At 39.2% G+C, this 26,710-nt stretch overlaps 1 protein-coding gene across 5 annotated transcripts in view; it reads right to left on the bottom strand.

Moving 5' to 3' along the window:
* Positions 1-541: 541 nt before the first annotated feature.
* The window catches only part of WAC (WW domain containing adaptor with coiled-coil), a 62,282-nt gene continuing 36,113 nt past the window's right edge, over positions 542-26,710 (bottom strand). For 3 of the 5 annotated variants that reach the window (XM_065666654.1, XM_065666653.1, XM_065666651.1), the window contains 7 exons: positions 21,529-21,774; positions 19,444-19,566; positions 18,293-18,441; positions 11,103-11,221; positions 6,091-6,277; positions 2,775-2,902; positions 542-675 (listed from right to left, as the gene is read on the bottom strand). In XM_065666654.1, coding sequence (XP_065522726.1) covers positions 606-675; positions 2,775-2,902; positions 6,091-6,277; positions 11,103-11,221; positions 18,293-18,441; positions 19,444-19,566; positions 21,529-21,774 — 1,022 coding nt within the window. In that variant the 3' untranslated portion in view covers positions 542-605. The remainder of the gene's footprint in view (positions 676-2,774; positions 2,903-6,090; positions 6,278-11,102; positions 11,222-18,292; positions 18,442-19,443; positions 19,567-21,528; positions 21,775-26,710) is intronic. The other 2 variants (XM_065666652.1, XM_065666655.1) reach the window with 2 other exon arrangements.

The raw sequence follows: 26,710 nt of genomic DNA, 5'->3' as shown, positions 1-26,710 counted from the left end.
TCGATTCGGGTGCAAGTGTGGAAACAGTTGTTTCATGATATTTTGTACATTACCCAAGTTGTTGCAGCCTTAGACACAGATCGCCTGGCGCTTGCATTGAATTTTAGGAAATGCAAAATTTCTGAATGATAAATTAACTAAAAAAAAAAAAAAAAAAAAAAAAAGAAAAACAAAACAAAACAAACCCGAAAAAAGAAAAAAAAAAACAAAACAAACCACCCCCCCCACTCCCCCCCCCAAAAAAAAGGAAAGCTAATTTTGCAGACAGGTTTACATGTAAAAGGCTAGGTATTTAGCCACCTCAGCATTGATTAGTTTTGGATGTCTAAGCTCTGATACACATGGCTTCCCATGGCTTCACTCTACAAAACATATTTACAACGTGAAGAATACATCTACAAGAAATCTACATTTCAAGGGTTTTACAAATCATCCTTGTATCTTTCCCCTGAATTTGACTCCCTCCTGTCCCCTTCCCCATGTCAACTTTTTTCTGCCCAGCTCAACGGTCCAAAGTCTACACAAATGCAGCTCAAAAGTGTTAAGACTGGACAACAGTTTAATAGTTCCTGTACTCAAAACCATGTGCAATTGTTTACAACTTTTCACACCATGAAGGAATTCTGATTCTTTAGCTTTTCAAGTTCTTTAATTTGTTGCCTCAAAAATAGTATCCTGCAAGAAAACAGAAATAAATCAGTATGAACATTTTCCTTATACAGAGATATTAAGTATCTACATACATAGTTCTATAACTTCAGGAACGATACCATGCTCCTTAGTTCTATTAATAAAATTCAGATATTTTTAAATTCCCACATCTGTTCCATCACCTACAAGCACTGTATGCAGATGCAGAGACCTGCGGTGTTTGGTATCTTAGTTCAGAAAATTAAGTTGCTATATTTCATCATGACTGATATGCAGCTATGTTAAATCCAAATGAAGAGCAGGCTTAAACTCCCCAAAAAAGCATGACACTGCAAGAACAGACTCAGCAACTGAATATTCTGAAGTATGGTATTGTGCCTGTGTCATGCAGTTTTCCAGACTGTACAAGAACCCAAGGCACTCATAAATCTTTTCTAAAGAAGCAAGTTTTCTTTTAAGTGCAACGCTTTTTATTTTTCCTAGTTATTTGTCTCTGTGGGTGGTGGTAGTCTCTAGTTATGGTAAGCTCCAATCTCAAAATACCTGATCATTAAAAGGCATCTAAGAAAAGAAGTTGTAACTACACCTGGCTTAGAAATTCCCTTATGCATTTTTCCTCCTTCTACTGACATAAACAATTATTGTGATTAATGAATGTTTGTTTTACGTAACTGTTTCCCGTAATTTTTAATGAATATTTTCAAACACCTTTTCATAATGCTGAAGTGTAATGCAGGCATGTGGAATTAAGAAAATATTCAAGGAAAGTAGAAGTTTCATATAAGTAATCTGTGACATTTGAAGCAACTTCAACTGATGCAGAAAAAGCATCTACTATCAGCTTTGATAACCCCATCCTTTGCAACAGCCTCCCCCCACCAACTTGTTACTTATGCCATGTATTCCACATATTTGGGATTGCAGTAAAAATAAAAGAAAGATGTTATCATAGACTCAAAGTCATAATATCCACTGATATCCATTACCCATTGATAGCTTAAGAATACGCAGTATACAAGAAGCAAGGTGCCATTTAGTGACCTGAACAATGATATTTGACATGTTATTTCAGCTCAAATATGCACCCAGAGACAGAAATGAAACCTTAGGAAATAAAACCTGTAGGAAACCAAGCAGTTAATTAAATACACTACAGAAATTTTAATTTATATAATGAAGATATGAATAAACTTTCAGAAATAATGGATATTTTTCATTCTTTATTAGAAAAGATTTGCAAATATAACTTGCTTTCAACTAAAGAACTGTTTTACTAACTGCCAAAAAGCAGGAACTTCTGGGATAAAGACAGCTACTTAAACAGCATGTATCACTACTAAAGCAGCTTAAATGACTAAATCAGATTCACTGTATTCAAACTGTAGTGTGACTTAATAGGTGGAATAACATCACTCAAAAGGGAAACTGAATACAAAAGTAGATTTAGGATTATGACTACCAGTGAAAAGTTTCAGCATATATTGTAAGTCTAAATGTTTCAACCTTGCACAACAGCCTTCAACAACATGTCTGTGTATTCCTTCAGTGTTACAGAGAAGACCTGTTATTAATGACTTAAGAAGCAGAAGTCTACTTCGCTATAACTGTCTCACTAAAGAACTCCAAGATCTTCCCAGATGCCTCCTAAGTAAAAACATTAATTCTCCCTTAGTCTGCGATACCCACACCTGTTCATACTTGCTTTGGCTTTAGGCCTACCAAATGCCTCGTACAAACTGTAGTCTTTAAGACCAGTATAAACCATGCAGGCTTGCACCCATGTGATCTGTGCATCATGCATAGAGAGATATTTTACAAGTAAGCTGAACTAGGAGGAGTTATTCAGTTTTTCATAATGCATTAATGTATCCGGAAAGGTACTACTTTACTATGTGAAAATACATACAGAAGATGTGTATCTGGTTCTATTCATTGAAAACTAAGAGGTATCTGTGTCAGAAACAAGTAAAATGTACCAAGAGAAGACAGCTTGCAAATGTGGCAAGTATTAGCATACTTACAAAGTCATCAGCAAATATAGCTCATGCAAAACAATGCCAGAATGGGAATCTAATACCACCCTGAAAGTTACAATTTTTAAAATACACAAAGCACACACCTACCTTTGCTCACGCAAAGTTGCTTGAATTTCACATACTCGAACTAAAGACCTTAAATTCTTTAATTCAGTACAAATTTCTGACATATGGACACTTCCCATGTTATGGGCTTCCTCACGTAATCTTGAGGCCTGCAATGGTTACAAATGAAGGTTACGATTTTGAATCATGCATTGGAAACAAGTGGCTGTAGCCAGAGAACTGCTGGATAAGTGTCTTGAAACAGCAAAGCACTCCTAACTTCAAAAGGGAGTATTAAATCAGAAGTACATTAAATTCTCTACAAAAGCCCATTTAGAATCAGAAATGAACAAAACTGGCTGCCAAGAGAATGTCTAACCCAGGCCCTTGCTACAGCAGGGATGGTTTAGATTTTCTTGATCCTAGCAAACATTTACCCAGCCATCTTGAAAGACAGTACATGACAGGGCTCCAAGTTTCCAGAGTAACTTGTTCAGGTATTTAAATCTCCATCCACTATTTCAATGTCAGACTTAAATTTCCTATCTAAATTAAGCCTTAGTGACAAAACCCCCAAGTGAATGCCATCTTGTTTCCAGCTACCTTATACAGGAAAAAACCCACAACTTTGCAACCCTCTTCAGGTGTTCTCTTCCATTATTTTAATATCCCCACTTAGTCATGTGGAGACAAGCAGAAACATAAGTTTGGAAGGTATGACCTATCCAAAACTTGCGCATTTCTTGAAAGTCTTGTCACTGAACTGGGTAAATGATTCCACAGAACTTCTCAACAGCACCAAGGGGACTAGCATAATGACACTGAGGTCCCGTGTATCACACTGCAATAAGGAAAGTATATTTCTTGCAAGTGGCACACCAAAAGAAAAACAACAAACCAAACAAAAAACATATAATCATAGAATCAAATTGTTTCAAATAAAGCTTTCCCTGTAGTCTTACTGTTTAGCAATGTTATTCTCTGCTGTACTGGGTCTGGCTGGAATGAAGTTAATTTTTCTTCATAGTCGTCTATACGGTGGTATGTTTTGGATTTGTGACCAAAACAGCGTTGATAACACACCAACATTTTAGCTATTTCTGAGCAGTGCTTACACAACATCGGGGTTTCTCCCTTTCTCTCTCTGCCTCTCCCCCAGGAAACAGGTTGTGGGTAGACAAAAGGCAGGGAAGGAACAAGGCTGGGACAGCTGACCTCAACTGACCAAAGCAATATTCCACGCCATAAAATGGCATTCTCAGCAGTAAAACTGGGGGGCAGTTTTCCAGGGGTTGCCATTGTTTAGGGACTGGCTGGAGGTAAGCAGACTACTTCCACATCAGATTTTATCCATGAGTTTTCTCACTTTTGCCCGTGCAGTTCTCTCCCCCATCCTACTGGGGGGACCAGTGAGCAAGCAGCGACTTAGCAGCCTGCTGGGGTTAACCCACAACACCTACTGAAGTACCCCCAAAATAACAGTATTTAGTCCAGGTTTTCATCAATTCTGGCATTTGTCCAGTTCAAAGAAGCATGTTGTGTTCTAATTCCCTACATTAAAAGTTTCCTTTTCTGGAGTGTGCTGATATCCAGGAATACCTTGGTCTCCAGTAGGCCATCATTTTGCATTTCTTCCCCACACACCTCCACCTACAGTTCTGTTTCTCACATTCCTTAAAGATAGTTATGTTGGTTCTTTTTTAATTAACCACATTACTGGATTATTTTCCAGTTTTCCATATTAAGTGCTAAGATTGAGAGAAAACTGCTAGTGGCTCAAGAATTGTTTTAGCTACTACATACTGCACAGCACATTTGAAGTCTGACTGCTTTAACATATACCTGTCCCAAATCACCTTACTTATTCTTCAATTTACTCTGGCATGTGCTTTTATGCTCTAATTCCAATTTAAGCTCTGCATCTGGTTAGAAATCTGGAGAAACCACAGCACTGCACAGTTCAGTCTCTTTGCTTTCATCTAGCGTACCTTTTTCACTATGTATTGCTCTTACAGGTTCACTTTTTCTTTTATAGTAAGTATATGACTTAAGTCCCTCAACTGTTAGTATTCAAAACTACCAAAAACACTGTCATGTGAAATCATGTGAAAGAGCAGACAGGACAATACAGGATGTTAACACTTGGCATGAAGGTGAAAGTACCCAACTGAGTACACAACCACCTAGCGCTAGCTGTTTTTTTTTTTTTTTTAAATCTCTTTATTACTGATAGCAGGACAAAAATATAAGCTATCAACTGTAAAAATTTGTATTCTTTGCATTAAAACATATACCAGTTCAGTACACAGTGAAAATAACATTATCAAAACTATGGGTCAAAGCCAATGAGAGAAGTGGCTGTGCTGCACCATTTCCTTAAGTGCACATTCCACAGCAATAGCTCAGTCATCTGCCTCAGTACACGTGAAACATCTTAAAACTAGATTTAATTATTGAAAAAAAAATTATTGAAACAAAACAAGTACCCCAGAGTCCAAATTGGGTATCAGTCTAGACTATACTTCTGAGAGTCATCTTGCAGTTACTACCCAAAAGCCTCCGGTGTAGGCTTGAACCAGCATGCAACCACTCTTCAAAAGACCAAAGTAAACTGGGCTAGGTAAGATTAATATACCACACTGACTATATGTCAGGCAGGGCTGCCTCTGAAAGGACTTGAACTAGACTCAATAACCAACACGGCTCCTTTGAGCAATACATTCCAAGCAGCTGACATGCATCCAGTTTCCCTGTATTACCACAACAGGATAGGTTTCATGCAGTGAAGTCATAAAATATGCATGGCACCTCTACTGGATTTCCTATTATGTAAAAATAGCCCAAATTCAGCTTGAGCCCTCTACATCATCTTAAAAATTGGCTACAACAAACAAGGCAGAGCTCCTTTTTCAGTGTGTAGAACTAACAACTTGGTGACTCAAACTGTGGGGTAGTCTCAAAGAGTTTAACTCTGTCATCTAATCATAACATTTTCCACATAACAGAAATATCATTATTATAAAAAAATCTGTTGAAATTTATGTTCTTTGTAAATTTAAAGAGAACTTTGGCAGTAAGAAAATAGTTATGAGGACTGCTACTCATCTAAGAGAATTTCAAAAGCTCTGGTATTTTAAGTGAGACTAAAAATACTCAAATGCTAAATGGCAATCACATGTAATACCTGCAGGTCTGGCCTAATCACTCTTCCCCTCTCCTCTTTTCTGGCTAAGGCCAAGCATTGGGGGGGGGGTTTGAATACCTGTAATTCCTAGAAAAAGCAACCTCCCTAAGAAAATCGGATTTTTAAGCTACACATTTTATACTGTCACAGGGAACAAAGCACGACTGTACTCACCTGCTTTTCTGCATGGTCTGCAGGCCAGCCTTGAACATGCTTTATAAGGTTTTCATTGAAGTGTGCTGCTAGCGTAGGTGTTAATGAACAAGTGGGTCGTACAGATGTATTCTGCGGTGCAGGTGTTGAATTTGATGCACTGGTGCTAGAGGTATGATTTGGGCCTGGTGATGGGCTTCTCTGACTACTAGAAGAATTAAAAAAAACACTGAGCATTAAAAATACATATGTAAACCTGTAAACACCTAAAATTCATTGCTTCTAGCCACAAAAACACATACAGCATTTAAATCACAAGTAAGCATTTCTGGTAGCCCAAACGTGTGCTAGTCTTCTACAAACAACCTACCTGCATGGGAAGTGTTTGAGTGCTACAATACAACAGGGGCTGTTTGCTTGTACGGGGGTTGACTTCTTAAGAATCCCATCTCTTTGTATGGCTCACTAATCCACAAGAACTCTTGTACTCCCAATTTGCAAATACTCACCCTCCAACTTACACTTGGATGGTAAACTCTCTCGGTGAAGTACGTTTTTTTTGTTTCACTTTATCACTTCTCTCAATAAATCAAGCTAAATAAGCTACAGAAGTTTCCCCAAAATATACAAAAATCATTGATACTTAATTTTACTTTCCCTGTATCAGGGCCAGCAATAACACCACACTTTCACACTGCATGCATCCAACCACATCTGACACAACTGTCAGAGCTGTATCTGCACAATTCTGCTACATGTACAGAATTCATAGCTGTTCTCAAATTTCTATACTATCAAGCAATAGAAAACTCCACAGTAACTCTCCCCAGCATCAAAAGAGCTATTTGGTGTATCACTGTTTTCAAAGGATAAGAATGTGGGGGTTTCTCTCCTCCTTGTAAACACTGCCATCTAGATGACATGATCTTCTAGGAAACTGGAATTTGCACTGGGAAGAAAACAACCCATAGTGGGGAAGCTTAGAAGCTGATGTTTCAGCACATGACCCTTGCTACTCTTCCATCCCGCGAAAATCAGGGCCTCTACACTCTTACTTCCCTTTCCAGCACTTGTCCAATCACACCCTCCTCCTCCACAAAGAAAGGAGCTCCATTTTTCTAATTCCTTAAGAAGGGGTGGAAGCAGCACTAATTATCCATTTATCCATGTGAACAAGGACAGGTCAGGATGAAAAGTATGCCCCGCCCCCTCCACCCATGTAAGGGAAGACAAAGGAAGCAATAATCTTGAGCAGGAGAAGAATATCATTAGCATCCTAACTGTGATGGTACCTCACAGTTAAGATGCTCTTTGACACTACATATACTGAGAAATAGTAATAATACCTAAGTACATAGCATTTACTTGTAAGATTATGTTTACAATCACTCTTCCACTGGGAGCAGCGTTTTAACACAGGCCATAACTTCAGTCTATTTCTTAAAACTTTCTTACTACTTGCCTACAAGTGATAAAAAGGTAATATGAATCAAAAACAAATTTGAGAGGAATCTTCATTCATCACCTAACCTACCCCCTTGAGGACTGAAAATATCCTAGCATAATGTAACTATCTTTACAGTCCAATGCCTAGCCATTTATCCTAATCACTCACAGTTGCAAAGTATTACAGCAGGTTTCCAAACAAACAGCCAACAAATTAGGTACAGCACATTGCTCTGCAGCAAAGACTTTAATCCCATTCCTTTCAGTACCCCCAAACTTGTTTAAAGCCTTATCATATTAAAAAAAATATGCAGAAATTTTTTTGCAGGCAACTTTATTAGAGCCGTATACATAATGTTCCCTTGATTTCAGGCAGAACTTTCAAAAGGAATATATGATGTAATGAGGGGTAGGGAAGGAAAGTATTCTTTGGGTTTTGGTTTTGTGCTCCAAGTTCTCTTTGGTAATTGGCTCAACTACTTCGAAACCACTTACAAGAGCAAACACTTCACTGTAAAAATGTTTTGCTGATTAGGAAAAAAAGGCATTTAGATTCTGTCAATATGCTAGAGGGTAGGCTGCTTTCATATGGACCTGAATGGGCACAGAGAAGCCAAGTTCAAAAAAGGGCAAACACAAAGTCCTGCACCTGGAGTGGAGTGACTCCATGGAACAGCATAGGCTGAGCAGGTAGAAAGCAGCTTTGCAGAAAAGGACCTGAGGATCCCGGCAGACAAGTTAATGCAAGTCAGCAATGTATCCCCTATGGCAAAGCAGGCCAAGCACATGCTGGGCTGTACTAGCAAGAGTGTGGCTGAAGAAAGCACTTTCTCTCTTCCCTTCAGAGCTTGAGATCCACAGTACCTGAAGCACTGTGCAGTGGGGAGTTCAAAACCATACTAGAATTAAACTGCTACACCAACGGAATCCAGCAGAGGACCACACAGATAACTATCGGGCTGAAGCATATGCTGTATCAGGAGAAGCAAGAAGTTTATTCAGCCTGGAAAAGACAAGGCTGAGGGAAGGGCACTGAAGGATCTTCTTATTTTTTTAACAACCTATAGGATGAGCAGACAGCCAGGATATTTTCAGAGAAGCACAGTGACGGGACAACAGGTAGAGACACTAGCTGCAACACAGGAAACTCTTAATTACAGAGAAGGAAAAAAACATTTCACTGTACAGGCAGTCAAACAGAAGAAGTTGCTCACAGATATTAAAAAAAAAAAAAAAGTCAGCTGAACAATGTCCTTAGCAATTCAAACTTGGAGCCCTACTTTGAGTTGGGACTTGGACTAGATCACAACTAAGAGTCCCTTTCAACCTAAATTATCTCTATGTATTCATACAGGATCAGCATACTGATGGTGCAGAGAAAGCCTAAATTAATATTAACTAAGCAGAACTGAGGCATCACCTTCAATGTTTATTTACCCTAGCTCTAATAGGATCAAAGTTCCCCTATGACTTGCCTCCACTCCATTTATCAACCTGGCTTCTCAGACTCCTACTTCATCAGTAAAAATCACTCTTAACACATCAGAAACATTTCAGGAAAATAAAATCTGTGGGTTTCATTAAAAAAAAAAAAAAAAAAAAAGCTGTACCTTAATTAGGAATAAAATGCACTGTCACAAAATACCCTAGCACCTCTGTGTCAGCAGCAGGGGGAGCTACGAATGCAGCAATGATAGGAACCATTCCTACATTTTTTTTAAATGGTTCAATAAAGCTGAACTGCTGGGTAAGTTAAAAATTGACTATGCTGCAGGCCTCAAAATACTTCCAGAGAGGCAAACACCATCTTTAAAAGAGTATGAGACCAGGATGGCTCTGAAATACACTACTACAAATTACAAAATCTTACAGCCTACAAAAAACACCAACACACCTTCCCCTCCAGCAGTTTAGCATTTTCTACGGTAAAGTATCCCCAGTCTTTTCTGGAAATAAAGAGAACTATCAACCTTATGAAAGTATTAATTATGGAAGCACTCATTTAATTCAATTTTAAAGCAGCCATAATTCATTGCATGTCTTTGCGATCACCTCTTACAAGAAGACTCACTTTATGCCTAACTGTATTAATTTCCTAATTCATACGACTAAAATATTTACAACTTTAAAGTTGATCAACAGCTATTGACATATTTCTTAGACAATGCTTTCTCCCAAACAACTTAATGTTTATTTTAGCTCCATTCATTTAAAGTTTTTAATAACAGTAAAAGCAAAGGAAATCTAGTTGTGATTAACTCTGTATATAAGCTGTAAAAAAATGCAACCTTAATTCATAAAGCCTCTATTTGGACCCCCTGTGCATAGCTCAGGTTGCTAAATTGTTGTTAATTTCTACAAAAGGTAAAGGGAGTTAGCCCCAAGAGCAGTCCCTCATCCAATTGACTGCTTTCACCTACAAAGGAGTAATCTGTTTTCTATAAATTCAGAAATACCATCCAGACTCAGGAAATCTTTTGCAAATAAGTAAATCTACATCTGATCTGGCCCATTTTCATTCAACTCCACTACACTGAACAGACTAAAATACCAGTTGCACAGGTTATTCCAAACCACCTGTTTCTTCATCTTCTATTTTTTTGCAAATAAGACACTTCCAAAAGAGAGAGAAATGCATGAATTGGTGCTGCACAACATGCCACAGTTACAAACATGTAACTATTTGAAAGATACAGGATACTAAACAATATGGTCACAGTATCTTTGATACTGGCCTTCACACTATTTGTGCACTACCTCTTCCTCAAATATAGGACAGTGGCACCTGCACGACCCCTCTACTTCAGCAGTACAGACGCTGGGACAAATTCAGCTTCCCTTCTCCAGTAAAATGCTGATGCCATGTGGAGCAATGGCTTGCAGAGGGCCAGTGGATCCCTAAGGCAACTCAATGTGGGTAATGGTTATGACAGAGTAGGAAGCCCTATAACCTAAAGTGAGGGTAGAGTATGGATCAGCAGGTCAAATGTCCACCAGCATCACTTCACACAGATTCCAGGCTATACCAAACATTTCCAAGAATTAGACTACCATCCGTAGCAAGATTTCCTATGGGGGAAAGGTGATCAGTAAAGGACAAAAAGGTCTGACTGAGAGCCGTTCCCCAAAACCTCACCATTCCTTGTAAAAAAGTCTAATGCCCTTATTAGAAATATTTACACGCTTCTGTTCACACCCTTAAACTGAACATCACAGTGTCTCCATGAACCCAGGACATGGAGGAAGTAACAGTTAAAGCATTTAATGCCTTATAATGCTTTTTGTAACTGCATAGAAAGAAACAAAACCTCTAAACTCAGAAATCACAATATATTGAATCACTTGCAAAACTGGCTCCAGAAAGGCTGGCAGAAATAGGAATTCTGTTTTGCTTCTGTGAACAGAACTCTAATGGTGGTCCTCCAACAGCAGATTAGCTCTGGCAGATACCCCATTAGCTCTGTTAACAAAGGTACTTAGCTGCATCCTCTGAATTGTATGTTTAATAGGCCAAAGAATCCACAAATTGCAATGAATATAACACACATTGTACACAGAGGAAAAAAGAGAGAAGTATTTCAATATACCTTGAGCGCTGAAGACTTCGTGGAGAAGCAGGCTCATGACCTGCCTGCTTGTCAGCTATTACCGGCTGCTGAGGTGCTGCCTGTGAAGCTGGTCCTTGTTTAACACCTGGAGTAGCAACCTGGAAAGTTCAGAAATTCATTAGATTTCCTCCACAATAAACACCAAGTGTAAGAACCAAAGGAAAACACAGAAATCACAAGTTACAAGTCCAATGGGGCTTTTGCTATGAGGTCTTCTGTTTACAGAATTTTTATACTCTTCATACAGTGGGGTTTTTTTTTTTTAATTTTTTTTTAATTTTAATAAATCCCATCTAGTTCACAGCTGTGATAGCTTTTCTTACAAAACCAGAAAGAGTCCTTAACAGACATAACAGAAGCAAATTTAAATCCATCTGACTTGTCAAAATATTGCAAACTTATTAGGTAAAATAGTTTAACTCAGTTTCATTTTCAACCATATCTTCCATGTAAGCACTAAGCTCATTTTCAACCTCAGAAGAACTGTCATTATCAGAAGAAAAATTTTCACTTAGAAAGTTTAAAGTTCCCTACTTGAAAACATATTATGTAATGCCAAGAGCAGAATCACAGAACCATAGAATAGGCAGGACTGGAAAGTACCTTCAGATCATGTACTGCCAATCCCCCTGCCATAGGCAGGGACAACTCACACTAAATCATGTTGGGTCATAACTGTATTCTAACATCTTATCAGAAAAGGAAAAAAACCTAAAGCATATTTATCAGTTTGCTATTCTCCCTTTTCAACTGTTCTGCCAGTTCTGAACTAACGAATGACTAATAAAAGGTAGCCTTTTTAGCAAGGGAAAAAGCACCAGCAGCTTTTTTTTTTTCTTTGGTAGGACACATTCATGATATTGATTCACCAGCAGCAGGATAGGGTCTTTTTAATGTGATTCTTGAACTACAATAGGATGAAAAGTGTGGAATATGTGTCTAAATTACCGTAAGTGAAGTTCAAGATACTTTTTGCTCTCCATAATATGCCTACCTCTGCCCCTTCTTAAGCATACACAAAAGAGGAAGCAGCTCCAATATTTATCCCTCACTCTGGAAAATCAAGTGACTAATTTTAAGAAAGAGGGAGAGAAACAAAATGGGCTGTAGAGATCCATAAAGAGAACAATTATCAGGCACCCTGCCTGGCATTTGTTGACAGAAAGCTGGTGTAATTACTAACTAGTGGTCATCTGAACCTCCAGAAATTCTCTCATTTTCAGAAAAAGACTCCTGTAAAACAAACCCAGAGGGCAAGCCAGACAGTATCTGCTAAAGCAAAATCAAGACATATCTTTGCTTATTTAAATATACAGAAAATCTTGAACCTAAGAGGAAAAGCCACTTTTTAAAATCATCACCAAAAGAAAAAAAGACCACTTACTGTGTTGAAATCAACAGGATTATACAGTTGGGGGCAGGGCAAAATAGTAATTCATAAATTGATTTATGAAAAAAAAAAACAACCCAACCACAAAGCAAAAAAACCCAAAGTATCTTTATGAAATGTATGACATGAACTTTTCTATTAAATTCCTCAATTTTGCTCACCTGTTAACAGACATAACTATGGAGGCTATATAAACAGAAGAAACAATTTCAAAAGCAAAGTCCATCAGAGATAACACATCCAAACTGGAAAACTAACTAGCTCCCTGTCTGGTAAAAATAAAACCAAACACAGATTGTAAAGAAAAACTTGGATTTGCGAGATAAATGATCCAGAAAACCTCTGAACTATTCCCTGTTTTCCAAGTGTTTCAAAAACTGTAAGCAAGTGTACAAGGAACAGAAAAATATGAAGGGCTAAATAAAAATAATTCCATAAGCTACATTCTCACCGAGTTTGACAGGTGTGTGTAACGTGCTTTACACAGTTACAGTGCAGAAATTCAGAACAGTTTTTAACCACACAACACAGGCACAGCTGAACAGCAAAATGTGAAGCCTAGGATCCTGGAGCCTGTGACACCTGAGCTGCCATGTGCACACAGCACATCTCTACACAGACATACCAGCTTCAGCTCAGAAACATTAGAGGCATGTTCATGCAATTCTAAGAGGTCCTGCTGTGCAAATGGTACTACACTGTTCCCAGAGTCAGCCCAAGTATCCGTGTATCCGACACTGGGCTCTGCTTGCATTATGCCAGTTCAGCTTTGTCTACACCTGCTGCATAGAAGCACCTTAAGTCAATGACCTTGCGCTCTGAGACTAATTGTGTCCTGGCACAGCACCACATCTTGATTATGCATAATTTACCTCAGACTCTTAGAATTGGATAATATAGCCTGACTGACATATCCAAAGTAGCACTAAACCAGGCATGCTCACACCGGAGCTAGCACCACCTAAATTCTCATCTCAATCCCATTTTACAGAATTGGGATTATGTGAATACTGGATGTACCTGAAAATAGAAAGCTTTTATGGTTATTGAATCCTAGTGTAGTAAGAGTTAACTTCCTGACAAAGCTATGAGAATAAAAACTTGCCAATACATATAACAACGCACAATAGTCCCTCAGGATTAATAGCATTCTGAAGCAAAGGCGTTATAGTTTAGAATGAGTAACTCAGAAATTTACTACACTTAACACTTTGATTGCAAGCACACTGTAAGTGCTTAAAAAATGAACCAGATGTGCAATCTTACCTCACTGTGGTACAATCTTAAGGAAAGATGGATTAAAATACAGTAATTTCAGAAGGTGTCACAGTATGCTCATCAAAACATAGATGTCACCACTTTCAGAAGAATTTCTATATAGGTACCAATATAACATACAATACCTACTTTGAAAAGGCTGGAGGTAAAATCCTGCGTGTCAAGTCACTAACTACAGGCAACCACAGAACCCTGCATGTAAGTGGAGATTCTCGTACCAGACAAAGCAAAAAATAACCAACACTCGTTTTTGAGGAGTGTCAGCATTGCTGCAGTTACGACCTGCATTAAATTTAGATCAATTCTTTTCTAAACCATACTTAGCCCTCAAGTTTTTTACTTTGACTGAAAACCTGAGGGAAGATGCATTCAATGACAGTCAGCCTACCAAGACAGACTGGCCCCACTTAAAAGGCTTGGCTTGCTGTCACTTTCTCTTATGGCATAGTTTACTACCATGACACCCACTCCATAGGAATAATGCCAGCCTTTATACCGGGTGAAAGGCAGTGGGTTCAAGTTTGTCTGCACACTTGTAGGAAAACATCTGTAGCAAGCTGGTAAATACTAAAGCAGTTAAGTTTATAAAACAAGGATAAATGCTTTTGCCATGATTGTAATGTAGCTGACAATCACAACTTCATTTTCAAAGTCGAAATAGATCTCTGGGTTGTAGAGACCAGAACAAACCAACTTCCAGTTACTAACAGTAAACAACTTGGTAAGATTTCTCCCACCTTTGTTTCAAATCTATTGATTCTACTGATCAACCTATTTGATAATTTCATTCCTTGTCACCTAGCTATGGGATGTGATTCAGGATGCACTCTAAGGTCAGAAACAAAAGACAAACAGCAGGATTAGTACACATGTGAGGCTTTCATAATTCATTGTACTATTGTCAGTCACAACAAACTGATATCAGAGGTTCTCTTCCAAGCAGAAAACTCACAGAAAGAAGCCTGAGCTAAGCAGAGAGGAGCGCTGGTATGTGGGTGTGGAGCGCAGAACAGGGACTTGAATGAAGAGACTGCCAGGCTCTCATTGCATGCAAGCAGCAAACCTCTAGAAAAGGTCCAAATGGAACTCCCTAATGAACTTCTTATTTTTCACAGCCAGAACAGTGTAACTGCTAAATTTTCGTTTCTTACCTAAAAGGTACAGGAGTCTTATGCCCTGCAGCTCTACCCATCACACCAAAACTATCTTGAACATGAAAGGTTACTTTCCACCAGAGGGTGCAAACCCATAGCTCTGCCTTCAGTCCTCTTTAGTAAGAAAATCCTCTCTCCTAACAGGTCCTTGAACCCAGAATCTCTTACCACCCTTACTCTATAATATGAATCAGAAGCCTTCAACTAAAAAGAAAACCTGTAAGGGAAAGTCCATCTTGAGTGCCTCTAATTACATCTGTTTTCCCCATCTGTACACAGCAAAACAATCTCTGATCTGCTGGACAGACAAAATAATCAATCTGTCTCAGCTTCAACTCTATTTATTACTCAATTTCACCATTTATAGGATACGAAATACTGAGCTCAGGTTCTACAGAAGACAGTCTACCTTTGAAGAGTGACCACAGAATCACAGAATCACAGAATCCCAAGGGTTGGAAGGGACCTAAAAAGATCATCTAGTCCAACCCCCCTGCAAGAGCAGGGTAACCTACAGTACATCACACAGGAACTTGTCCAGGCGGGCCTTGAATATCTCCAGTGTAGGAGACTCCACAACCCCCCTGGGCAGCCTGTTCCAGTGCTCTGTCACTCTTACAGTAAAGAAGTTCTTCCTGATGTTAACGTGGAACTTCCTATGTTCCAGTTTACACCCATTGCCCCTTGTCCTATCACTGGATATCACTGAAAAAAGCCTAGCTCCATCATCCTGACACCTACCCTTCACATATTTGTAAACATTGATGAGGTCACCCCTCAGTCTCCTCTTTTGCAAGCTAAAGAGACCCAGCTCCCTCAGCCTCTCCTCATAAGGGAGATGTTCCACTCCCTTAATCATCTTTGTGGCTCTGCGCTGGACTCCTTCAAGCAATTCCCTGTCCTTCTTGAACAGAGGGGCCCAGAACTGGACGCAATATTCCAGATGCGGCCTCACCAAGGCTGAGTAGAGGGGGAGGAGAACCTCTCTTGACCTACTAACCACTCCCTTTCTAATGCACCCTAAGATGCCATTTGCCTTCTTGGCCACAAGAGCACATTGCTGGCTCATGGTCATCCTCCTATCCACCAGGACCCCCAGGTCCCTTTCCCCTTCACTACTTTCCAGCAGGTCAACCCCCAACCTGTACTGGTACATGGGGTTGTTCTTCCCCAGATGCAAGACTCTACACTTGCCCTTGTTAAATTTCATCAAGTTTCTCCCCGCCCAACTCTCCAGCCTGTCCAGGTCTCGCTGAATGGCAGCACAGTCCTCTGGTGTGTCAGCCACTCCTCCCAGTTTTGTGTCATCAGCAAACTTGCTGAGGGTGCACTCAGTTCCCTCATCCAGGTCATTGATGAAAATATTAAACAGCACCGGTCCCAGCACCGACCCCTGAGGAACTCCACTAGTCACAGACCTCCAGCTAGATTCTGCACCACTGACCACAACTCTCTGCCTTCTTCCTTTCAACCAGTTCTCGATCCACCTCACTACTTGATCGTCAAGCCCACACTTCCTCAGCTTATCTATGAGGATGCTGTGGGAGACAGTATCAAATGCCTTACTGAAATCAAGAAAAACCACATCTACCGCTCTACCATCATCCCTCCACCTAGTCACTTCCTCATAGAAGGCTATAAGGTTGGTCATACATGACTTCCCCCTCATAAAACCATGTTGGCTGTTCTTAATGACCCCCTCATCCTTGATATGCCTAGTGATGGAGTCAAGAATAAGTTGTTCCATCATCTTTCCAGGGATGGAGGTAAGGCTGACCGGTCTATAATTACCCGGGTCCTCCTTCTTGCCCTTCTTATAGATTGGTGTGACCTTTGCCATCCGCCAATCCTCAGGCACCTCGCCCGTTTCCCACGACTTACCAAAGATGATGGAAAGTGGCCTAGCAATGACCTCCGCCAGCTCCCTCAGCACCCGTGGGTGCATTCCATCCGGACCCATCGATTTACAGATGTCCAGTTTGCATAGCTGATCCCTAACCCAATCCTCATCTACCAAAGCAAACTCCTCCTTTGTCCTGACTCCTTCTGGGGCTATAGAAATCCGGGGCCCTCGGGGAGAGTCTGCAGGAGTAAAGACAGAGGCAAAGAAGGCATTCAGCACCTCTGCCTTCTTTATATCCTCTGTCTCCAGGGCACCCACTTCGTTCAGCAGTGGGCCTATATTGCCTCTTGTGTTAGTTTTATTTGCTATGTATTTGAAGAAGCCCTTTCTATTGTCTTTAACCCGACTAGCAAGATTGAGTTCCAAGGAGGCCTTAGCTGTCCTAATTGCCTCCCTACATCCTCTAACAACTGTCCTATATTCCTCCCAAGCGGCCAGCCCCTCCTTCCATAATCCATAGATTCTCCTTTTCCACTTGAGTTTGCCCAGCAGCTCCTTGTTTAACCACGCCGGTCTCCTAGATCCCTTACTTGACTTCCTACTCATTGGGACGCTCCGATCCTGAGCTTGGAAGAAGCGGTCCTTGAATGCTAACCAACTATCTTGAGCCCCTTTACCGCCTAGTACACTTTCCCATGAGACTTCCCTTAGCAGTTGACTGAAGAGGCCAAAGTTGGCCCTTCGGAAATCCAGAACTGTGGCTTTGCTAGGTATTCTATTCCTCCCACACAGGATCCTAAACTCCACCATCTCATGGTCACTGCAGCCAAGGCTGCCATTGACCGTCACCACTTCGTGCTAGAGGGATCACCCCAAACACATACACACAAGAGTAAACAAAAAAAAGACTATGTTTTCTACTTTTTCTACTTTATGTTTTCTACTACATCCTTAGGAAGAACCTTATGAGCTTATTTGTTAGTTTCAATGAATGTTTCCTTGTCACTGACCCCATTAAGTAATTCTGAATGAATGGAGGTGAGGGGGCAGGAGGGGAAAGGGACATAATATTACTGACCTTGTAAACACCTAGAACATTTCCAAAACAAATTTGAGACTGCATCAAGTCAACTTCTCTAAGAATTTCTCTCCCATTCTAAAAATCTTTTATTGGCTAACGTCTAGAGTACTGCATCAGGTGTTGCCTTTGGAGTAAGTTTTTGGTTTCATTTAAGTATGTTAAAATATTGATCTCTTGGTACTATTTCCAGACAGCATCTAAAGCAAGCACCATATTTTTTAAGAACAGATGAGTGTACTAGAATTGCATACTAGAATTGTATGGCAAAAACACGGCCTAGCAGTTGCTTCCAGCTGTTTCTGGTTATACTGGGAAAGATAGCATGCATATTATATCATCCTATATATAACTGCCAGCACATGGATATATAGCAGCAATACTTATAATGGTTTTTTACTACAGTATGACATAAAAGGAGCTTACTTTCTGCTGCGATGATACTGGTGGCGTAGTCATCAAAGGTTTAAGTGGAACAGTGTTAGTCTGAGGGGTGCTTATTCTTGGAGATACATATGATCGTGGTGATGAGGCATCAGACGTTAAAGACATTGGAGACTGATTAGATGGCTGAGCTGCAAGAGAAAAAGAGATTCATTTTAATAAAGCCATATCCTATCTTCAATGTGAATTAGATTTGCTTTTGGTACTTCCAAGTATGCTGCGTTAGACAATACACAAACATATTCACCTCGAGACTGCTGGTGGGCTGAACAACTGGAACAATCAAATGTTCATCAACAATCCTAACTTAAGAATTGTATTTTCCCCAAATGCTTATAAAACTTGAGGGGAGGGAGAAAGAGAAGAAGCTATTACGAGATACTTTTTATACAGGAAAAGCCTAAATTAGTTTAATTTGTGATTCCTATTCTAGAGTGCTCAACCCAATTTAACGAAAGAATGCATGAATAGTTTATCTAGAAACCTACTCCCCCATTCTAGGCACTACCAACAATCCCCTGCCCATGTTTTAATTACTGGTTAAAATGAGCGTAATACTGCTTACCTACTCAGTAACATGACCGCATTTGTTGTTTTTGTTTAAGTTTCTAGCTTTATTATGTCACAAACTAGAATTTATTGAAAACACCTGAAGGAATAATCTTGCATGGAAGCTGAAAAATACTATTTACAGAAGACTGCACAAATCTCCCCATCAGACAAAATAAACTTTATTTTACAAACTTATGGCCTCCCACAAGAGTCACAGTTGCACAGTATTACAAGAAGGGTGTTGAACCAAGGAAAAGTTGTGGTTCATACTGGACATTAATTAAGGTCCAAAGTAACCTGAGAGGGTCTCGCGCACGTTTCACATTAGTCACATAGTTAGGTAACGTATAAAGAAAATCCCAAAAGGCGAGACAGAAAAGCACATTTACTTAGTGGCACATCAGATTCGTGCTCCCCAAGTAATAATTTCTTATCCTATCTTTGGAAAAAGAAGTCATTTGACGTCTCCCACACCAGATGGCCATAGATAAACAAGGGACAGCTTCTCCAAGTTTCAGATGTACTGGCCTTTAAAAAAAGCAATGTAACAATTATATGTAAGTGAAAACAAGATTGAATACCTTGCGTAGACAGTTGTGCAGCTTGAGAAATTAGGGAAGTGATATTGAAAGCGGATGGTCCAGCAGTAAGAATTTTATGGAGTATAGACTGCAGAGAGGCTTGTGTCACAGCTGCTGTTAGAACTAAAAACAAACATTCTGTTTTACTGACAATTCTACAACATCACTTTAAACTGTTCAAACTAGCTAAATACACATTATGTCTCATTTTCTTCCCAATTTTGTGCCAGCATCCACAAGAGACCAAAAAGCCACCTGAACTATTTTTCAGTTACTTGAATTCAACCCACGAATGCTTGGCATGTCTAACCAAGTCCTTTAGTTAGTAGTTTTATCTTTGAGACATACACTAAAAAAAATTATTTTAGAAGAGAACTTTAACTGTTCAGCTTGACCTTATGGATCAATAGTAATTTTTGTAAACATGAAAAGCACATTTGTGTAATTTGTTATTGCAGTAAGTAGAATGTGTTGAGTTTTTTATTTTAAACAACAATGATAAATAAATTTAAAAAAGGCAAAAAAGCAGTATCACATTAACTCACTATAAGGTATGGGGGAGAATAACAGGGAAGACTTCCTGTTCAAGGAAAAATAAAGATCTTTCAAGTTCAAAATCCAGACACTAAGTGTTTCTTCTTAAAAAAGAAACTCAAAAAAACCTACCCAAACTCAAACTTAACTGTACTGGGTTTAGCTGTCCCATCATTGTCTGTCCATCTCGTTCTACCATTACCCTCCTTCCCCTTTTCCTCTAGTAAAAAATTAGTAATTTTCAATGGTTTTAAAACTGCACTACACAGGAGGAGCATCTTTCAGTACGAGCTGATGAGACCCAGCTTCTGAACTAATCTTCTCAGAAAGAAGATAAAGGCTCTGTGAGATACCTCCTCAACACACACTACCCAAGCACAAGTCTGAAAAAACTGACTCACCAGGCACAAACACAGAGTAATTCTGTATCACCTCCATAGCAAGGGCAGTCCTGCTGCGCAAGATAGTTACTCTGCTCACAGGGACCTGCTAGCCAGGTCCTCAAGCCATCATAACAATACCAAACGCTCTTACTCAGAGACAGATGCAGCTGCTGTTCAGTTATGCCAATGATACTCCTACTTTTTTAGACCAACCTTGTGCACTACAGTTTTAAAAGGTTTGCCCTGCACAGGAAGAAACAATAACCTACTCACCTACTAGTACTGAATAAAACCATAATATTTACTGATTAAAAGGAAGACAAATAGCAGTTTTTCCTTGTAAGTACTCATAACATACATAATAGTCAGATTTCACTACTTTGACTTTCATGGTTTATACTTTTAAGAAGTTAATTAACTCTGGGCACTCCATGTAAATGTTTTGCTTCCTATTTAAATCTGTGATCAGAGAGTACACAAGTTCCAAGAAGCAAACATAAAAATCCCACACCAGTTTCTTCACCAGTAACCTGCCACATCCAGACACTGCATTAGATAAAACTACATTCCAAATGCATCAGCTCTGCCTGTTCTTGCAGTGAAAGGCACTATAGCTAGTTATAAACTTTTTTGTGAAAACTAGGCCAACGTGACAAAAATCTAAGGGATACACCAACTACATGCACAAAATTTAACTTGCTAACAAACTTACTGATGTGCTACCTTTATTCAGAGAGGCTAAAATGTACTAAAGAAAAATGATAATAGGCAACAAGATTTAAGAACCCCTAGAAATTTCACCATTTGCAAACAAGTATTATTAGAATAGCAGCATAAACTACAGGAGACAAAGAACACTGCACAGAACAAAAGAACAAAAAGCTCTAACTAGCTTTTGTGCAACAGATGAATGCTGATACAGCAATTAAGTTACCAGTCTCCATCAGACTGCTCCCATACATCAGCATTTATGGCTTAACACCCTTAAATGTTACTTGGCTCATTTAAAAAGTTTTAACAGAACAAAAACCAGTGACAATCCCCAATTTATCTCAGGATTCATTTTTCACTTTTCATTTAAAGTAAGGCTTGCATTTACTACAGTTCAGTATCCAGTAATACACTCATATATAAGTAACGGCCGACACCAACTTTAAAGATTTCTTACCTTCATTGATTTTGGATATATCTACGCTAGAATTATTAAGCTGCAAAGTGGCTTGCAGAGCAGGCAGCAGCTGTCGAAGGAGATTTGGGTCCTGAAGTAACGGAGGAATTGGAGATTGCGGGACAGGTGAGACAGGAACTGTAGGAGCAGATGAAGCAGGTGCAGAAGTTGGATTCAGTCCAGAAGCAGAAGATGTAGAAGGAGTTGTGCAAGAATGGGATACAGACTTGTCCACAGATGCAGACTCTGAACAGAAGACAGACAGTAATTTTCATTTTCCCCAATATAAGCTGGCAACTTCTCACTAGTATAATATTCATATTAAATTCAGAAGATCAAATGCTTAACTATCGCTATGAGGAAAAAAACCAAAACAAGCCCAACATTAATATAACAAAAATTGAAGATATTCTGTATCTAGAGTAATTTATGCTATTGAACCTAACATTTATTAGGAACACACACATAACTTTCCACTTTAAGATACTGCACTGAAAACTGCCAGTGTAAGAAATGGGATTTCCTCCCCCCTCCGCCCCCAAATTTAGAACAAACGTGGGACAAAAATTCTATACACATAAACCAAAAACTGTTAACATCCCCACAGCAGAGTGGAAAAACTTCTAAAAATGTATCTGCCCATAATTAATTTCAAACCTGTCAGTTTCTCCTGAAGCAGCAAGACTTCCATCCTTTATTCATTAATTTCATGTTAGCAAATATCAAAACTTATTATCTAAAGAAATGTTAAGTACTTAAATTCAATTATACTGTATAGCAATTTGTTCTAATTAATGAGTTATTTAATTAAATTTTACTTTCGGTTAACATAAAAGTTGCTCCTCCATGCCAGTACTGTGAGAAATTCCTGCACTGAAAAGCATTTCCACCTACTATAGGAGTACCATCAGTCACTTCAAACATCCTTCCTTCAAGAAGCATGGACCACTGTATTTCAATTTTAGCTTCTCCTTCTCCCCCCAACAAACCCGTCAGATGCCTCTGCCCTGAATTCAGTGAATACTAATGGCTCTACAGCACCAAACAGGTTGGATGAAGAGTGGAAAGATGGATACGGATCCAAGATCTTACCCTGGATGCAAAAATCCAAATGAAAGCTAAAATAACTGGCTGGGAAAGTCTTTTTACTTTAAAGGCATATTTCATGCCTTTTGAGTGGTGATAAGGTAAAAAGAGGATAACTTAGTAAAGGAAAAGAAAAAATAAGTTCTTGTTCTGTTTTACTACGTAAGAATAAAATGCTACAGAATTTCTAAAAGCTTGTTTTCTGACAGTCTCAATTGCAATTTTTGAGACTAATCTGGAGAAGAACCCTAAAAAAAAATAATAAATTACTCAAGGAAGTATCAATAGGTAAATCAAATGAGACTGGAAATCTCAGTGACAAAGAAAGGGGACTTCAGCTTTCATGCAGTTACAGTAGTAACAGCTCATAACAGGTCACAAATACTGGGTAAAAACGTCTTTTCTAGTCACATAGCTGAGAAATCTAAACCAAAGAAAAACACTGAAGAATTCAAATTTGATAGCTTGCAAGGATGCATCAGAACACACAAATATATTTTGATGTATCAGGTAAATTTCTAAAAGACAGCTTTACCTAGTTACAACTTCCTTGGGACAATCTATAAAGCAACCTGGTTGGTTGGCCAGCAACATTCAAAAGAATTTACGAAGGGACAAGAAATGTTTTTCAGTAACAGGTGACTAGAAGAGATGATTAGGTATTAGCCCCCCCTTAAAAAAGTCATTAGTAGCAGTCTTTGTTATAGAAGTATTACATACTATGGTGCTTAAAGTAAACTTAAGACAACTGCAACTCAAGACACATGAAGCAAAGAAGAATCTTATCATACCAAACATGGTAAGCTTAAACTTGGTCTGAATAAAGACAAGTCATACAAAAGCAAAGGAACTGGGCACAATGGAACATGCTAGTATTTACAAGCACTTACAAGTCTCCCAGCCTACAGTTTTGAGAATCTCACAAAAAAAAAAAAAAATCCAAACAGAACCAAAGTCCCCTAATTTCAAAACAAACAAAACAGAAAAAAAAAAAACACCCCAAGAAAAAAACCCCAAACCAAACCCAAAGCAACTGCTAGCTTAAAAACAGTTAAAAACATATTTAATGTAGTTAGGATTGTCTTTGCAGTTAGACTGAGTTATTTTAAGTATAGAAGCAACTTACTACTGTATTATTAATTCACATAAGCAATACCTGAGCTTCAAACCACACCACCATACCAAACAGCTGGAAGTATTTTTCACCCATGCTGTAGTTTTGAACAGAAAATGAACTTAATCAAAGACAAACTCAAGCTAATAATGCAGTGAAGAAAAACCTTAAAACTAGCTCAGTTCTGGGTTTTTGCTCATTTCTTGAATAAAAAGACTCAAAATATGTTATACAAAGCCAGTGAGTTCCAAGAGGTCTGTGAAACTACTTTAGCTTGGGTAAGTTTCCCTGCTATAAACATACACACTGAATTACATAACAAAACAAAGTCCAGTTTTCTTTCAGACTATATGGAGACACTATTCTGCAGCTGTATTACTACAGACGGAATCACAGAATCATAGAATAGTTAGGGTTGGAAAGGACCTTAAGATCATCTAGTTCAAACCCCCCTGCCATGGACAGGGACACCTCACACTAAACCATGTCACCCAAGGCTCTGTCCAACCTGGCCCTGAACGCTGCTAAGGACGCAGCATTCACAACTTCTCTGGGCAACCCATTCCAGTGCCTCACCACCCTAACAGGAAAGAACTTCCTCCTTATATCCATTCTAAACTTCACGTAAGTTTTAATCAGTTACCCCTTGTCCTACCACTACAGTCCCTAATAAAAGAGTCCCTCCCCATCACCCTTATAGGCCCCCTTCAGGTACTGGAAGGCTGCTATGAGGTCTCCACGCATCCTTCTCTTCTCCAGGCTGAACAGCCCCAGCTTTCTCAGCCTATCTTCATATGGGAGGTGCTCCAGTCCCCTGATCATCCTTGTGGCCCTCCTCTTGACTTGTTCCAACAGTTCCATGTCCTTCTTATGCTGATGACACAAGAACTGCACACAATACTCCAAGTGAAGTCTCATGAGAGCAGAGTAGAGGGGCAGGATCATCTCCTTCTACCTGCTGGTCATGCTCCTTTTGATGCAGCCCACGATACGGTTGGCTTTCTGGGCTGCGAGCACACACCGAAGCCGGCTCATGTCCATTTTCTCATCAACCAACACCCCCCCAAGTCCTTCTCCGCAGGGCTGCTCTGAATCTCTTCTCTGCCCAACCTGTAGCTGTGCCTGGGATTGCTCCGACCCAGGTGTAGGACCTTGCACTTGGCATGGTTAAACTTCATGAGGTTGGCATCAGCCCACCTCACAAGCATGTCAAGGTCCCTCTGGATGGCATCCCTTCCCTCCAGCCTACAACCGAACCACACAGCTTGGTGTCATTGGCAAACTTGCTGAGGGCGCACTCAATCCCACTGTCCATGTCAGCGACAAAGATGTTGAACAAGACCGGTCCCAACACCAATCTCTGAGGGACACCACTCGTTACTGGTCTCCAGACGGATATTGAACCATTGACCACAACTCTTTGCGTGTGCCCATCCACCAGTTCTTTATCCATTGAGTGGTCCACCTATCAAATTGATGTCTCTCCAATTTAGAGACAAGGATGTTGTGTGGGACAGTGCTGAACACTTTGCACAAGTCCAGGTAGACCACATCAACTGCTCTACCCCTGTCCATCAGTTCTGTAGCCCCATCATAGAAGGCCACCAAATTGGCCAGGCAGGATTTCCCCTTAGTGAAGCCATGCTGGCTGTCACCAAGCACCTTGTTGTTTTTCATGTGCCTTAGCATGCCTTCTAGGAGAATCTGCTCTATTTTGTGTTAAAATATATCTGTGAAAGATATTTTTTTATGATCACCCAGATTAAACACCTAGAGAAAATTATGTGAAAAAAGGACAGTGTTTAGTGCTAGCATTTCAGTCTTTTGAGATGGTTAACATTACAAAACCAACAGTCGAAATGTTGAATACCTCTCTATGATCATGACACTACCATCATGACTATCTGTATGCACATCATATTTTAATTCTTATTTAACATCACAGAAGATGTAGAGTACAATTAATGCTCAAGAGCACCACTGCACTTCACAAATTAAATTATTCATAGTGACATAAAAGGTATAAACCTGTTTCTGACAGAAAAAAAAAGAAGTAAAAAAATATTTGTGGAAATAAAAAAGTATTTCTTGTTTGTATTAACTAGCCTGAATGGATATTTTCTTCTTTACATGGGAAACTTGTGATGAAAACAAACACGTTAAAAAAAACCAGAGACTACAAATTAGTTCTATATAATTAAAATTTTCATTATACCTTAATTTAAAGCACCCTATCTTACTCCATGACTCCCAGATTGGACACTTTATTTCACAGAAATAAATCCAAGAAATACTGTCTATAAATCAAAGCTTCTAAATATTTACACATCCATTTTTTTGTATAATACAATTACAAATGTTTAAAACTGGTTTAATTTATGATCCTAGACAGAACTTGCAAGTTTCATCTTTAAAGTTAAAACTAGTCAAAACTCCTCAAGATGAAATGTTGTCTCTCAAAAATCTTCACTCACCAGGATGTAAGCATTTCCCCTGCTTTTTCAACAAACAGAAATAGAAACTTCTAATTCCCTTCTCTTCCCTAACTCCCCTTTTCTGGTGTACTTTGAGAGACTATTTCATTGTATGCTTTGCCACACAATTAAATTTACTTTTCAAAATTTAAATACTATTTCCTAGTTTCTAAAACATTTACTAGGATATTAAAAAGCTGAGAATTATACAGTCCTGTAATTCTTAAATGCCTTTGAAGCCTCAGCCATCATGAAACAGTCAAAATGAACACAGCATATTGAGAAAAGTTACGTATCTTTACAAATCCAAGTCCTTCAGCTTTATAACTGACACACTGGTCTGTACACCTTTGCCAACACAATTTCATGTTCATTAACAAGCTAGCCTCAGTATTATTGCAAAATAACGCTTTGGATTACACAACAGTCATTCATAAACCTAATCTGAACCACTGATACATCAAGCAGGGTGATTTTTGAACCTACAACTGGAATCTTACAGAAAGAA

The sequence above is a fragment of the Lathamus discolor genome, chromosome 2 (assembly GCF_037157495.1).
Source record: "Lathamus discolor isolate bLatDis1 chromosome 2, bLatDis1.hap1, whole genome shotgun sequence".
Classification (NCBI taxonomy): domain Eukaryota; kingdom Metazoa; phylum Chordata; class Aves; order Psittaciformes; family Psittacidae; genus Lathamus; species Lathamus discolor.
The sequence above is the reverse complement of the archived record's forward strand: the minus strand, read 5'-3'. Positions and strand labels throughout refer to the sequence as shown.